A 12,863-nucleotide genomic window follows, 5' to 3' on the forward strand; every position below is an offset into this window, starting at 1 on the left:
AACAAGTTTAAGAAAATTTGTAGGAAAATACTGGTGAATTAGGCCCATTGGTCCTTTAAAACACTAGTCAGTTAAGCAGTCTTCGTGACTGAAGCTCCTGCCATCTCTACCCAAACAATAAACGTCTTTTAAAAGTCATTTAGATCTTTTCCACTTCTCTAGATCCAAAATCAATGTCAGATGGGCTTGCTCTACCTTTTAATACATGCCACAGTACATGGTAGTAATGTTAACTGCTTCAGTGTATCATGAAGTTTCTCCATTAATTTGTTCTCTTTTTGAACAGCAACTGTGGGTCCAGGGGAAATGAACAAAGTCAGACCGCTTCATGGAAGAGTGTATAAGATTCTCACTCAAATGTACCCAAAGTGTCACTTACAGTTACTGACAACAACTGAACAGCCAAGTGTTTTTACATGCAAACACACATACACAATTAATTACTAATCAATTCCACAAAACAACCTTAAGCAGCTTCTAAAGAACCACAGCATGACAAAAACACAGCACACACTAAAACACAGTTGTTCAGGTAAATAACTGTTATGTGTATTATGTGTGTCGTGAGACCATTTCTAAAGTGGAATAAAACTTTTTATGCAGATGGAAAGCACAGCTATCAACTTGAGTGGATGGAAGGAGACACTGAGGCACTGGTGTTCGTTTCATCAGAAGATAAAACCCATCCAGATGTAGCAAAAAGGCAACTCATCAGGTCATATTAGCTTCTTCCAGTGCTCTAAGGCCTAATTTGTGAACTCATTATATCCGTTTGTTTTTAACGCAGGCTGCAATTACAACTGGTTTCCAAATGGAAGTCTTGGCATGATATCAGCTTTGTGCAGCTAATGATGCACAGCTTTGGTTTGAACTAGTCACAAGGTTTAAATTGAATCCTGTGTTCATTTCAAGGCAATAAGAGAGTGTTCTGTAATGACACTCTAAATATCATCTTATTAATAGTCTGAATATAGTAGAATAGAAGAGTCTTATTTTTCAATAACTGTTGCTTTATTTGGGCACCTGGCTCTTCTTTCTTAGGGTGTCTTCACACCTGAAAGTACAGAACAGGGTTAATTTTTTATTATATTGTATTTATGATCGGGTTCACAACGCAATGTAGCGAGCGCACCAAAGAACAATGAATGAGATATCTACGTCCCATCTTCATGGTCCAAGACACCCTTAGTCATATTCTACTGCATTCGGTCAGAAACGCGTCCTCCGATAACCTTTTATAGTCAGATGCACAGCCAAACACACGACGCTGGGTCAGCAAATTGCATACATGGCTACAACACCATGGTTTCGTCTTTACCTTGGAAAGTACATTTTGGTCATTTTGTGCTATGTACACCTTGCATTGGATAAGGATGGGGGGGGCAACGATTCTGGAGTTAGAACCACTTCAAAGCAAATGCAACACCTAAACCAAACACACACACTTGATAATTGTGATTACACCAGCAAGTACAAACCACATGTGCAGAAACCATCTGTGACCACTACAGTGGGATATGGTACAGTATAGTGGCCACATGGGTTTTAACAGTTATAGGAGATCCTTCATATGACGATATTTATCCTTATGCGACACATTTATTAAACCTCACAATACTTATTAATACACAACCTCATGACTGTGACATTGATTTGCCATTTCTGTTCTCTTTGATCAAACAGCCTTTCTCCACAGAAGACACACATGCTGCGATGTGAGACCGTTTTCCAGTACTGATTCCACTGCAAGTCAGAGAAATAGTGCCAGGACAATTTACACCTTCACTAGACAGAACCAAAAAAGTGACAGTCCAGGTCCACAAGCCCTCATCTTCGCTATAAAAACAACTGCTGCTTCTTTCTCAAGGCGTCTTTCCAGCATAGTCTCAGCTTGAGTGATGGTACAGTCCGGTCCCTAATTAGGGAACCACTTTCCATCACCTGAAACTCAGCATGTAACAGAAACCAGTTGTTGGATGCATATGGCTTCCTTAGGTGTCCTTGGTGCCATGCTCTGCATGTACCCATGGATAATAACAATACCCATGTGAGACTATGTGGGTTCTATTCCATTATTGTCCAAGTATGAGACAAGTCCAAGATACATTTATTTATTTTTAAATGGCCATTTGCCCATTTTGTCATTTCTGTCATTCTTGTAGGATGTCTCCTCATGACATCCTTTTTTAAACAACTGATTATGGATCACATGGAAATAGTAAGTCAAAGATGTTGAGCATCATGTGCCAATGGCAGTGCAGGCCATCTTGATCTGCATGACACTTTACAGGAGGGATTTCTCCATTGGCGAGCACTTATACAGACATGAGTGTACCAAACAACCAAAGAAAGGTGATTGTCTCTCCTTGACCTTTCGAAGCAAATGTTTGCTGATGTCTGGCTGCTTACCCTGAGGTCTTGCAAATCTGAGGAAAGCTTTGCAGTCATTCCCACGTGAACACGCATTAACACAAAGTGTGGACTGGCTCCAAGTTCTCGTCCCTTCCAGATGAAGAGGTTTCAAGTATTTGCTCAAGTCAGCCTTGTGCGTCAGGGACAGGAACCTCAGTATCCTCTACCGTGAAGGACTCTTGTTGCTGTCTCTATAAGTGAGGCATGTGCCACAGTACCTAGTACAAGATGTCTGAAAGGCATGTACTTCGAACAGACACTACACATGACACATTTATATGTAATCAAATGAGAGTAAAAGAATAAATTAAACTTCAACCCTAACAGCCATTACCACACAGTAGACCAAACAAATGGCAACACCCATCTTATCATGATCTGAAAGATGAGAAAGATTGGAAGTATTTCGGCATGATGTGACTCTTCAGACATTTACTTCAAGCTACATGTCAAGTTGGCATTAAATCAAAAGTGGTCCAATTTAAAATTGTATGTCCTACATCACCTAACAACTCTACTTCTGTTAAATGACAAAAACATGTAATAATATGTACCTCTAGACTGTCCCAAAAAACGTGGGTGACTGCTCAGTTGAGTTGCCCAGTTAGGGCATACCGAATTGGATGCGACCAGTAGCAAGTAGTACTCATTATTTCTAAAAATCTAAAATACAGAACTGGTTCTGCTAAATGAAAAAGTAGAAGGAAGAAAGTGAAATATGGTGGTTAGAAAAGAGGCCCTAAGTGGAAAAAGCCCATCAAGCCTGAAATGCATGAAAATATTACCTGTCTAGCGTGCCTTTATTCTGGATTTTAGAGAAACCTCAAGTCTAATGCAATTATATAATAAACACTGACATTTCAGTGCACTAATTCCAGGTAAAATTAGCATTTCAGGTGGCCTAAATGCAGCTGCAAGGAAAATTATATTTGCAGGCTCACGAATGGAGCAACTGTTGATGAAGTACTGTCACAGAAGGACTAAAAGCAGCGAGATGATGGATTTTTTTATTGGTATGGGCTGAGAAAGGGGTGGGGGTAAAATACCCAAACAGAATCCAAACTGCTCAAGAGTAACAACCTTCCCATTTCACAGACACACCTGTAGAAACACTGCATGCCCGGTACGTATGGGAACAGTTTTCTCATTTCCTAACACTTTTTTTCCCATTTCTTCTTCTCCCTCTTCTTTCTGAGGACTTTCATTCATTCCACTTCTCACTCGCAAACCCACTTTAAATCCCTTATTTGCTTTCCCCTCGGCTTCTACCTTGCCTCATTTCCTTTTAGTTTGAATGCGTTATTCCATCTTGCCTAGTCCTAGTCCATTTAAAGACACCTCTCATTAATGTCAGTGTACCATACTTTCTGTGTCCAGCATTTATTCAGTGCTTATTCATACCTCATTCTCGACTTCACTCAAGTTGCCAAATTCCTCAACACAGTATTCACCATCCCCTCTTTAAACAGGCCCTGTATCACTAATTAGCAGTAAATCTAAGATCATACAATGCTGCAAATGAAATAAAAGGTTACAGGATAACAATTACAGGAAGACATTATTGGTATTAAGGTCAACTGTTGAGTAAACCCTGAGGGAGGCCATGCCATGTGCATAAACTGCATGTACTGTCCCCATTTCAAAGGGGACAGTACATGCATGTGGTAGGGGGAAGGACACCTGACCTGGCTCTCACTAGGCTTGTCAGGGGGGTCATGGTGAATAGCCATCTGGTAGAGTTTGTACACTTGGTAAGAAGCGTCGAAAGAAGCTTTGAACTGTGGACTGGGGGGTGCGGAGCGCACTAGCCTCACCTTCAAAAGAGGATATTTCAGGAGAAGGTTACCAAGAAAAGCAAGTGAATTATGAAGAGAAAAAAAGTCAGCAAAACAACAACAAAAACACAAGCAGCTCATCCCAGGAAAGACATGAACAAAAGTTAAGAAACAAAGGGATCAAAACTTGATGCAGAGATTACGGATCATGCAAAATGACAGGAAGTCAAAAATAAACCTTAACTATGCATCATCTAAAGTCAGAAAATGTCTTTAAAAAGAACTGTCTATGTAATACCGAGCTGTGTCAATGCACTGTTCACAACTTCCTGCAGATCAGCTGGGTGAGAGCAAGCATAGGCAAGGTATTGACTTTTTTATGATGAATACTTTCACACCTTAAAATATTCTAAAAACGGTTTCTCAGAATGTGAGGAATCAGAATTAGGAGAGCATCATATTGTTTATTTATTTATTTATTTATTTATTCATTTAATATTAGTTTAAGACTGCACTACCCTCAGCAGACTAACTGAGCCAACGTTGATAAAACATTTAACTGACTGGCAAAATCTGCTTCTAATTAAAAGAACTCTTTGTCAGGTTTTTGTTGGATGAGGTGCTTATTCTTCTCAAGTCCCCTGGACGGAGTGTGATGGGAAAACAGAACCCAAGGTTTATTTTGTTTGGCTTTTATTGAGAGGCTTATGTTAAAACTTGGCCAAGTTAACATTTGTGGTAATAACGATACTGATGACTTTTGTATGAGATAAATATAAGTAGCATCTTTTTATCGGCCTGGCCATAGAAACCTCTCTTGAGGTATCTAGTGTTTGATTAAAAACATGAGGACCAACCAAGACGTGGCGAACGCAGTCATAACAGTCCTTTCAGAAAAACTAAGAAGGGTTCATGGAAGGTGGAAGGATGAGGACAAAAAGCAGCGTTCAGCCGCAAAGAGGCTTTTCAGTGTTCTTACACTGTCCCCTGGAGGAAACTCTGGAGTAATACATAAATCCAGTGACAGATCTTTACATTTAAGCCAACTCACTGGCACTAAAGTATCATTTAGATTTAGTATCATGTTAAATAAATGCTTTGCTATTACAGTCATATGAACAATTTTGAAAATAAAATTTGGTAATGAAAAAGTGACAATAAGAATTTCTTTAATATGGCACTTTTCCATATGTCTGAATGCATTTCACAAATAAATGCATAGTAAGATATGCAAATAATGGCATTTAAATTTGAACAACTGCTATTTGATTAAACAGCTATTACATTTACATTATATCTCAACATTATAACATTATATCTCCCAACACAAAAAGTGTCACGTTGTGTTTAAAGTGGTAGGCTTCAGGCTTCCAGGCTTCCAGGCTTCAGGGATTCATAGGGTGAGAAGAAGTGATACAGTGCAGTGGATGTCTTGTCGGATGTGTGGAAAATGGGTCGCAAGGCAAATGTTAAGGATTGGCAAAAGGAGCGATTGTATTTGGGCATGCCAAAGGCCAAGGAAGTGGCTGAATTGACAGCTGTAGCGAAGTGTATGGTCATACGGGTCTACCAGCTGTGGCAATCTGTATGAGAATTGTGGCCAAAGACAAAACTGATGAACAGGGACAGACAAAATGCAGTTCCCTACAGAGTGTTCTTTCAGAAATTGGTGGTGAAAGACCTGTGTTGACTTCTAGAAGCAATTTTTGCCTGGAAACGAAGCAATTTTCAATCATTCATTCCATTCACAAGCTGGCTCCTTTCCGTCAGTTTTCGAAAAGTTCCTGTAGACTGGGATTTTTGCCACTGCCGGTAGACCCCGTATGAACATACTCTGAGATACACTTGCAAATTCCTTTGGCACGCCCAAATGCAATTGCTCATTAACATCTCTTTTTCTACACATCCAACACATTCACTGCACTGTTCTACTGCTTCTGCTGAAACTGTGAAGGTCAAGCCTTGAACTAAAAGGGTTTCTGCCAATCATATGCACTTGGGATGAGAACAAGACACACTGCCAAATTGTGACAGCATATCACAAAAGTGATTACAAAAATAACTGCACTCCAAAAGAACAAACACTGACTTTTACATAGCGGCCCTTCAATTTGTAAGTGTAATCTTTCACGCTGTCCGGCAAGCGAGTGCAAGAGATATGATAAAGTGCACTGCAAGTGGGGTTGATTTGCACATGTATAAACATCTCATTAAGAGGCCGGAGCAGCACGTCCTCTCGTTCGACTCTCTCCAGGCGTAATGACCTCAGGCAGCTTCCCAGAACACCGCTTATTCGGCACTGGTGATAAAGTTAAGAGAGGGCTGGAAAGGATGTGTGCAATACATCATCCCAGCACACAGTCCTCCATTTCTATTATGATGGGTTGATACTAACACAGTAGAAGGACTGCAGCTTAACAGCACACTGCTGAAACGTGTCAAAGAGATTATGAACGCCACTGGGTGGGTTTTAGCTTTAAGTGGCCGAGATGTCACACAAAAGTATTTTTAGGGAAAAAACTGAAGACATTAAGCAACTCTATGGGGCCACTGGGGAAGTTAATTATTAATGATACTTATATTGTATACATTTATATTTCTAGTTTGGAATCACATGTAACTATTTTTCATATTAAACATAATAATTAGTCATACTGTCTGCCACTACTGTGATCATGCGAAACGTTATAAATAGTTTATTGTGAAACATTGTAATATCACAATATAATATTTTTACCTATCACCTAATCCTTATTAGACACTAAATGGTATTGATTTATCATTCTTTTTTTTTTTTACACATACATATATATATATACATATATATTCTGGGATGATACATCATTCTGTTCTTCACAGTATTTTTAGTAAAACAATCTGCCTCAATTTTTAATCACTACATTCAAAATATGAGGCTTTCTAAACAATGTGTTTGTATCGAAGGATCCTGATGTTGATATAGCTTTCTGATTTACTTCGAAAACATCTGCAACTCTGTTATTCTGGAAAGGTCTAGAAAGTTTTCTAAATTACTGAACTTTCTACAATGCAGTTACATGCAATTACATTATTTAAAATACGGATTGCAAATGCTTGTCTGTTTATTCCAAGCCTCTGAGGATCATATTTAGCAGAAGCACTTATCAAGAGTTTTACCAAAGGACTCCAATGGTGTCATTCATTTATGGACACGAAACTCTTCAGTCTTCGATGTGTGGGTATTTTTCCACTATGCTATCCAGTTTAAGTTTTTGTTCGTAAAAGGTTGTATGAAAAGAACAGTAACACCTATTTCCTCACTCATACAGGTCAAATATTGCCCAAGATTTTGGAACTAAAACCTCTTCCATATACCTCTGTGATGTTTCTGAATCATCAGCACATTGTATTATGAGTAAACAAGATGAGCAAAAGTGCATCAGTAAGCTCGCTTAAATGAGGCTGACATTGCCCGCTATCCACTTAAGAAAATTGAATGACATACTGCAGTCAATCAAATCAGGCAAGAGATTAGTTCACTGAGGGATGAGCCTCGGCTTGTGGTGTCTCGAGGGACAATGACAAGCGAGGCACAAGACTGTTTTCTTATACAGCATTGCTTATTAGGCACAAAAGGAGGACTCTTTACCTATGCTGACCTCACCCCAGCAACTGCAGCAAAAGCAAGGAAGCATACATCAGTACAATGGGAAGACTGGCCTGTTTGTGTGTCATAAAGCTCTTTTACATTAGTGTCTAGAAGACATGGCTTGGTCTAGAATACCCAATCTCGTTGTTTGTCTTTGCATTACGAAAACGTAGGACCTACGGGCATAGCAGACATTACAGATGTCATTGTGATATGAAAGTGGGCAGCTTCTGACCTCTAGGCGATGGAGCAAGTCATCTGGTAGTGAGTCTGTTATAAATTCTTCCAAGCTTTTGGGCTGATTGGGCGTTGGGTTTGGACTTGTCAAGGCTTCCCCGTCTTGCCGCCTCTGCTCCTTCTGTAGCCGCCGCTCCTTCCGCAGATCCTTCGCCTTTCGACACAGAGGCTTCCTAGGATCCGCTCCCTCCCCTGAGACAAAAAGAAAGCAGAAGTCATTAAAATTTCATCTTGTATACTCAAAGTAAACCATTTTTTTATACCAAAAGGAAAACCTTGACTTTTACAGATTTATGGTTGACCATTGAGTTCATAAAAAATGTTATATTAATAAAAGGAACTCTGAATACTTCTGAACACTGAAACTGGCTGCTTACGACACATTTTCTCTGGACCAGAATTATATGGGGTCCGACCAATATCTTGGTTGGCTAATATCATCTGATATCATTGATTATGTGAATTATCACTGATTATCAGAGATGTATAGTAAGGAAGTAGAACTACTTCACTACTGTACTCTACTAGAGTATTATTTTTTTCTCCTACTTCCATGTTTACTTTAATACATATTTTGGATGAGTTTAATACTTTTACTCCATTACATTTTTAGGTGCTTGTTACTCGCTACAACTATACAAAATGGTACAAATCATTTTAAACCCACATTATCACCGCCAGAGCGCTAGATGACACAGTCACTGGGTTTGATGAAGCTGCCTCAACACTGAGCAGAACAAGCAATCAAGCTGTGAACGTACATGCTGTCGTTCTTCCTTTCACTCCACTGCTGCAGTGAGAACACTAACGCTAGAGCTTTGTTAGTTTATTTCTAGATAGAAGAACCACCAAAAGAAATTCACCACCTTCAAATACTTGTATGTGGAGCTAATGGACTGAGATCTTTTAGTTTTGTTACAAAGAGTTAAGCTGTTTTAAGCTGCTCTCCTCACTTGTTTTTACATATGAAACACTTGTATGCGGTAAGTTGCTGTCGAGTCTGTTTAGCCTTTCTTTTGGGCGAGTTTGTTTAGAGAGTTAACTGAAGACTCCATGTACATGAACTCTTCTAAAGTCCTGTTCTTGTACTGCAGCCAAAGGAATTGTGATTGCAATTAAGTCTAAGCATTTGAAATAATATAAACTATGATATTCAGACTTTTTACTGCTTTCTGTAATAACTATATAACACAATACCTGTACTTTTACTTTCAGTAATTAAGTAGTAAATTTTAGAATAAATACTTAAGTACAAAAAATGTTGAATACTTTAATGCTTTCACTTAAGTATGGTGCTTAAAGAAAACCTATACTTCTACTTAAGTCTTTTTCTCAAGTCTCTAGTACTTCAAATATATGTCTGCTGATGATGCTTCAATGGCCTTTCAATGGCAACCTATTTTGGTCAAGACATCACAACCCCACTGTGCACAGGAAAGTAAGAGGTATCCCTTTTTAATGATAAACAAATTACTATTTACTTACAACTTATTATTAAACTTAGTATCATTACTTTAACATCCTAGCATAGCATTGAAAAGCATTGATGGATAGATGTTAATGAACAGTGGAATGACAAGATCCAACAATAATTACAATAATTAACTTTTTGTATGTAAAGAGCTACGGCTGCGTATATGGCAAAAAAAATGACTTAATGTCACATTCATTCATATATTCATTCATATTAATTGATTCTGACATGTATTAAGTTGGAATGAGAAGCATTAGAAGTACATTTAATTTACATCTCTGCAATATTACAATTTCATCCGATATTACTTTAAAACCAGAAAACAATCAGACCCAAAGTTCCGTTTGCTCACAGGCTGACAGTCCAAGTGACAATAAAATAATACAAATAAATCTTAAAACATCAGCCTGACAGTTACCAATGTAACCTCTGTGAATCTGGAGACGTAAGCAGGTTAGCATTAGCTTAGTTACAATCTGCTCACCACAGAACAAATTCAAGTCTGACATTTACATTTACATTTAAGGCATTTAGCAGACGCTCTTATCCAGAGCGACTTCCAAAAGTGCTTTACTATTAACTTAAGAAAAACCTCAGCTAGTTTGAAGAGGCTAAAATGAAAGATTCCGCTAAGTTAAGACACTACTAAAAACAAGTCAATTAGGTGACCACTCTGCTTATCGCCTTGTCTTCCGTGGATTTTGAGGGATGGCAGGTCGAGCCGAGCTGTACTTGAAGCTCGAAGGGCTCTTAGTGCGGATCGGCTTTTGACCATTGCCATCAAGTATGGAGGGGGTGGTCCGTTCTTGGCTTTGTATGCCAGCGTCAGGGTTTTGAATCTGATGCGGGAAACAGCTACAGGAAGCCAGTGAAGAGAATGCAGCAGTGGAGAAACATGGCTGAATTTAGGAACATTGAAGACGACCCGCGCCATTGCATTCTGGATGGTGCGCAGAGGGAGACTAGCCAGAAGAGAATTGCAGTAGTCTTAAAGTGACGAGAGACTGAACGAGCACCTGGGCGACTCTCTAGAGAGGAAGGGTTGAATTCTCCGGATGTTGTACAGGAGAAATCTGCAGGACCGAGTTACGTTTGCAACATGATAACTGATCATCCATGACTACACCAAGACTTCGAGCTTCTGTAGATGGAGTGACCAGTGAGTTCTCAAAGGAGATGGCAAGATCATTTTTAAGTCCAGCAGTTCCCGGCATGTACAGTCCCACTTATAAATGTTTAGACAATAATGACTCCGATCGAGCAACTGCTGTTGAAAGACAGAAAAGGACAGAAAGCTGAATTTAAAATTTTGTTTTTTTCCCGTGGTTGTGGATCTGTGACCCACTCGCCAAGCTAGTCTTTGCTTAGCTAGATCATCTACAGATCCACCGAGTATCAGACATCCCTGCTGACTAATTCCTGTGCAGCCGACACAAGTATAGACTAGAGCAAAGTGGAGGAACTGGTGTTAGGAGTGACAGAAAGGCGAAATGAGACTGGTTCTGCCGCGTTTGGACTCGTAGCCGGCTATCTAGACTTAGCTAGCAGGTTAAACACTATAGCACAAGGCTGTGTAAAGGTCTTAGGAGTAAAGTAAATGGTCTTGGGAGTATTTGGATGGTTTTGGACACATTTAGTAGACTTGTTAAACCAACTTTTTTCTAAGCGTGAAATCACCAATTAATGAGCTCCCACAGAGCCCCCCACCCTATGGCCCCCTAAATGCTCACTGGGAAAATGTCATGCCATGTATTAGACAGACAAAGCACAAAAATATGACATCAGACATGCTGTCATTTTGAAATACCGCCCTTTATTTGGAGATATTGTCAACATTTTAAAATGCCAGGGTATACAGTGTTACCGCTATACCACCCAACCCTGGTTCTGACTTGGAGATATTAACACTGAGAGAAAGCACTATAATCAAGAGCAGGTACTGTGTGAATTCTACATTCAGAGTCATTTTGCTGGGTGTGAGAGCCTGTTTCTGATCACTGCTTGTTGGGCAGCTGCAGGGCTAAGGGTGTGCATGCCTATACCAGTTTCTTCCAGCAACTGCTAAACAGCAGTTAGCAGCAGTGTAAGAGAGTCTTTCTGCATGCTTCTGCAAGCCGCATAGTGAGCACACATGCGAATCGTAAGACTCTGTGTCCACCTTGCTGTAGTAAATAGCAGGATCTGGTCCTTCTGTGGAGATGGAACTCATTTTCCCCTCCTCTAGCAACATGACATCATTGCGGCAGAGGTAGTAAAACAACATGCACTCTGTTTGTTGACTCCCGCTGGTTTTTGCAAGACTCTTTCAGACCACTAGTGTTTAAATGAAAGCACAGAGAAGGCTGTTGCTATGGCCCGGGGCACCCTAGAGGAGATGCAGGTATTCCTGGACTGTAGGAGGACAGGCAGCACTGAGTGGAGAGGATGGAACTCCTTACTGTTACTGCTTCAGAGCAGAAGCTTTGGAAGCCTGCCACACACTCAGCATTTAGCTCACAGAGGGAGCCACACCATATGGAATTTGACAGCAAATATGAAAGAGGGGAAAGAGCAACGCAATTCTAGCGGTGCTAAGGAAAGAAGGAGTCCATACAGCTACTAATCTTTAAAGCTCAACGTCATTTTCAGTAATACTGTGTTCCAACTCCATCTGAGAACCAACAAGAGAGCTACTGAAAAAGGAACACTGCATATCCAACTTCTGCAGGAAAGTAGGTTTGCACGTCATTTAACTTTAAAAGGTGCACTATTGCTATCGGTATTCGGAATATGCAGTCAATAAATATGCAGTAAATAAATTTGCCATGACAATAAACAGGTAATTATGGAAATTCAAATTATGGGAATTAAAATTCCTAACATAGTTGGCAAAAGAAAGAGATTCTGATTCTGAATTAACATGAATTAATGGAAGTAAAATGGGAATATTCAAAGCTAAAGGTGAGAAATATACATATAGTTGGTAAAAAAATTTACTGAAGCATAATCTTGAAGCATAGGCTAAAATAGATATGATACCAATACAGTTGAATAGCAAAGCTGCTCCTCAATCCCAGACACATAGCACATTACTTACTTAAGGGCTATTGACACCACGCTAGACTAGTTCAACAGGTTTCTGTAACCAAGCATTAATGCTAATTATTCATTATTAACATAAAATCAAATAGCGTGTATTTTCCCACAAGGGAAATGGTGAGTGTCAGGTTTCTAGAAATCATCTGGACATATGCTGTACACGTGATGGAGGAATGAACAGTGCATGCAGGGGGCGTGGTCTCAACAGCCCTGAAGTGTGTAATGTGCCATGTGCCTGGGACTGAGGAGCAGCTTTGGT

The 12,863-nt window shown here is 39.7% G+C and overlaps 1 protein-coding gene across 8 annotated transcripts in view; it reads right to left on the minus strand.

Moving 5' to 3' along the window:
• The window catches only part of LOC140554459 (arginyl-tRNA--protein transferase 1), a 320,650-nt gene that overhangs the window by 113,824 nt on the left and 193,963 nt on the right, over window positions 1-12,863 (minus strand). For 5 of the 8 annotated variants that reach the window (XM_072677493.1, XM_072677494.1, XM_072677495.1 and 2 more), the window contains exons 6-7: window positions 8,051-8,244; window positions 4,098-4,226 (exon numbers count right to left, since the gene is read on the minus strand). In XM_072677493.1, coding sequence (XP_072533594.1) covers window positions 4,098-4,226; window positions 8,051-8,244 — 323 coding nt within the window. The remainder of the gene's footprint in view (window positions 1-4,097; window positions 4,227-8,050; window positions 8,245-12,863) is intronic. The other 3 variants (XM_072677498.1, XM_072677497.1, XM_072677491.1) reach the window with 1 other exon arrangement.

The sequence above is a fragment of the Salminus brasiliensis genome, chromosome 4, assembly GCF_030463535.1.
Source record: "Salminus brasiliensis chromosome 4, fSalBra1.hap2, whole genome shotgun sequence".
Lineage (NCBI taxonomy): Eukaryota > Metazoa > Chordata > Actinopteri > Characiformes > Bryconidae > Salminus > Salminus brasiliensis.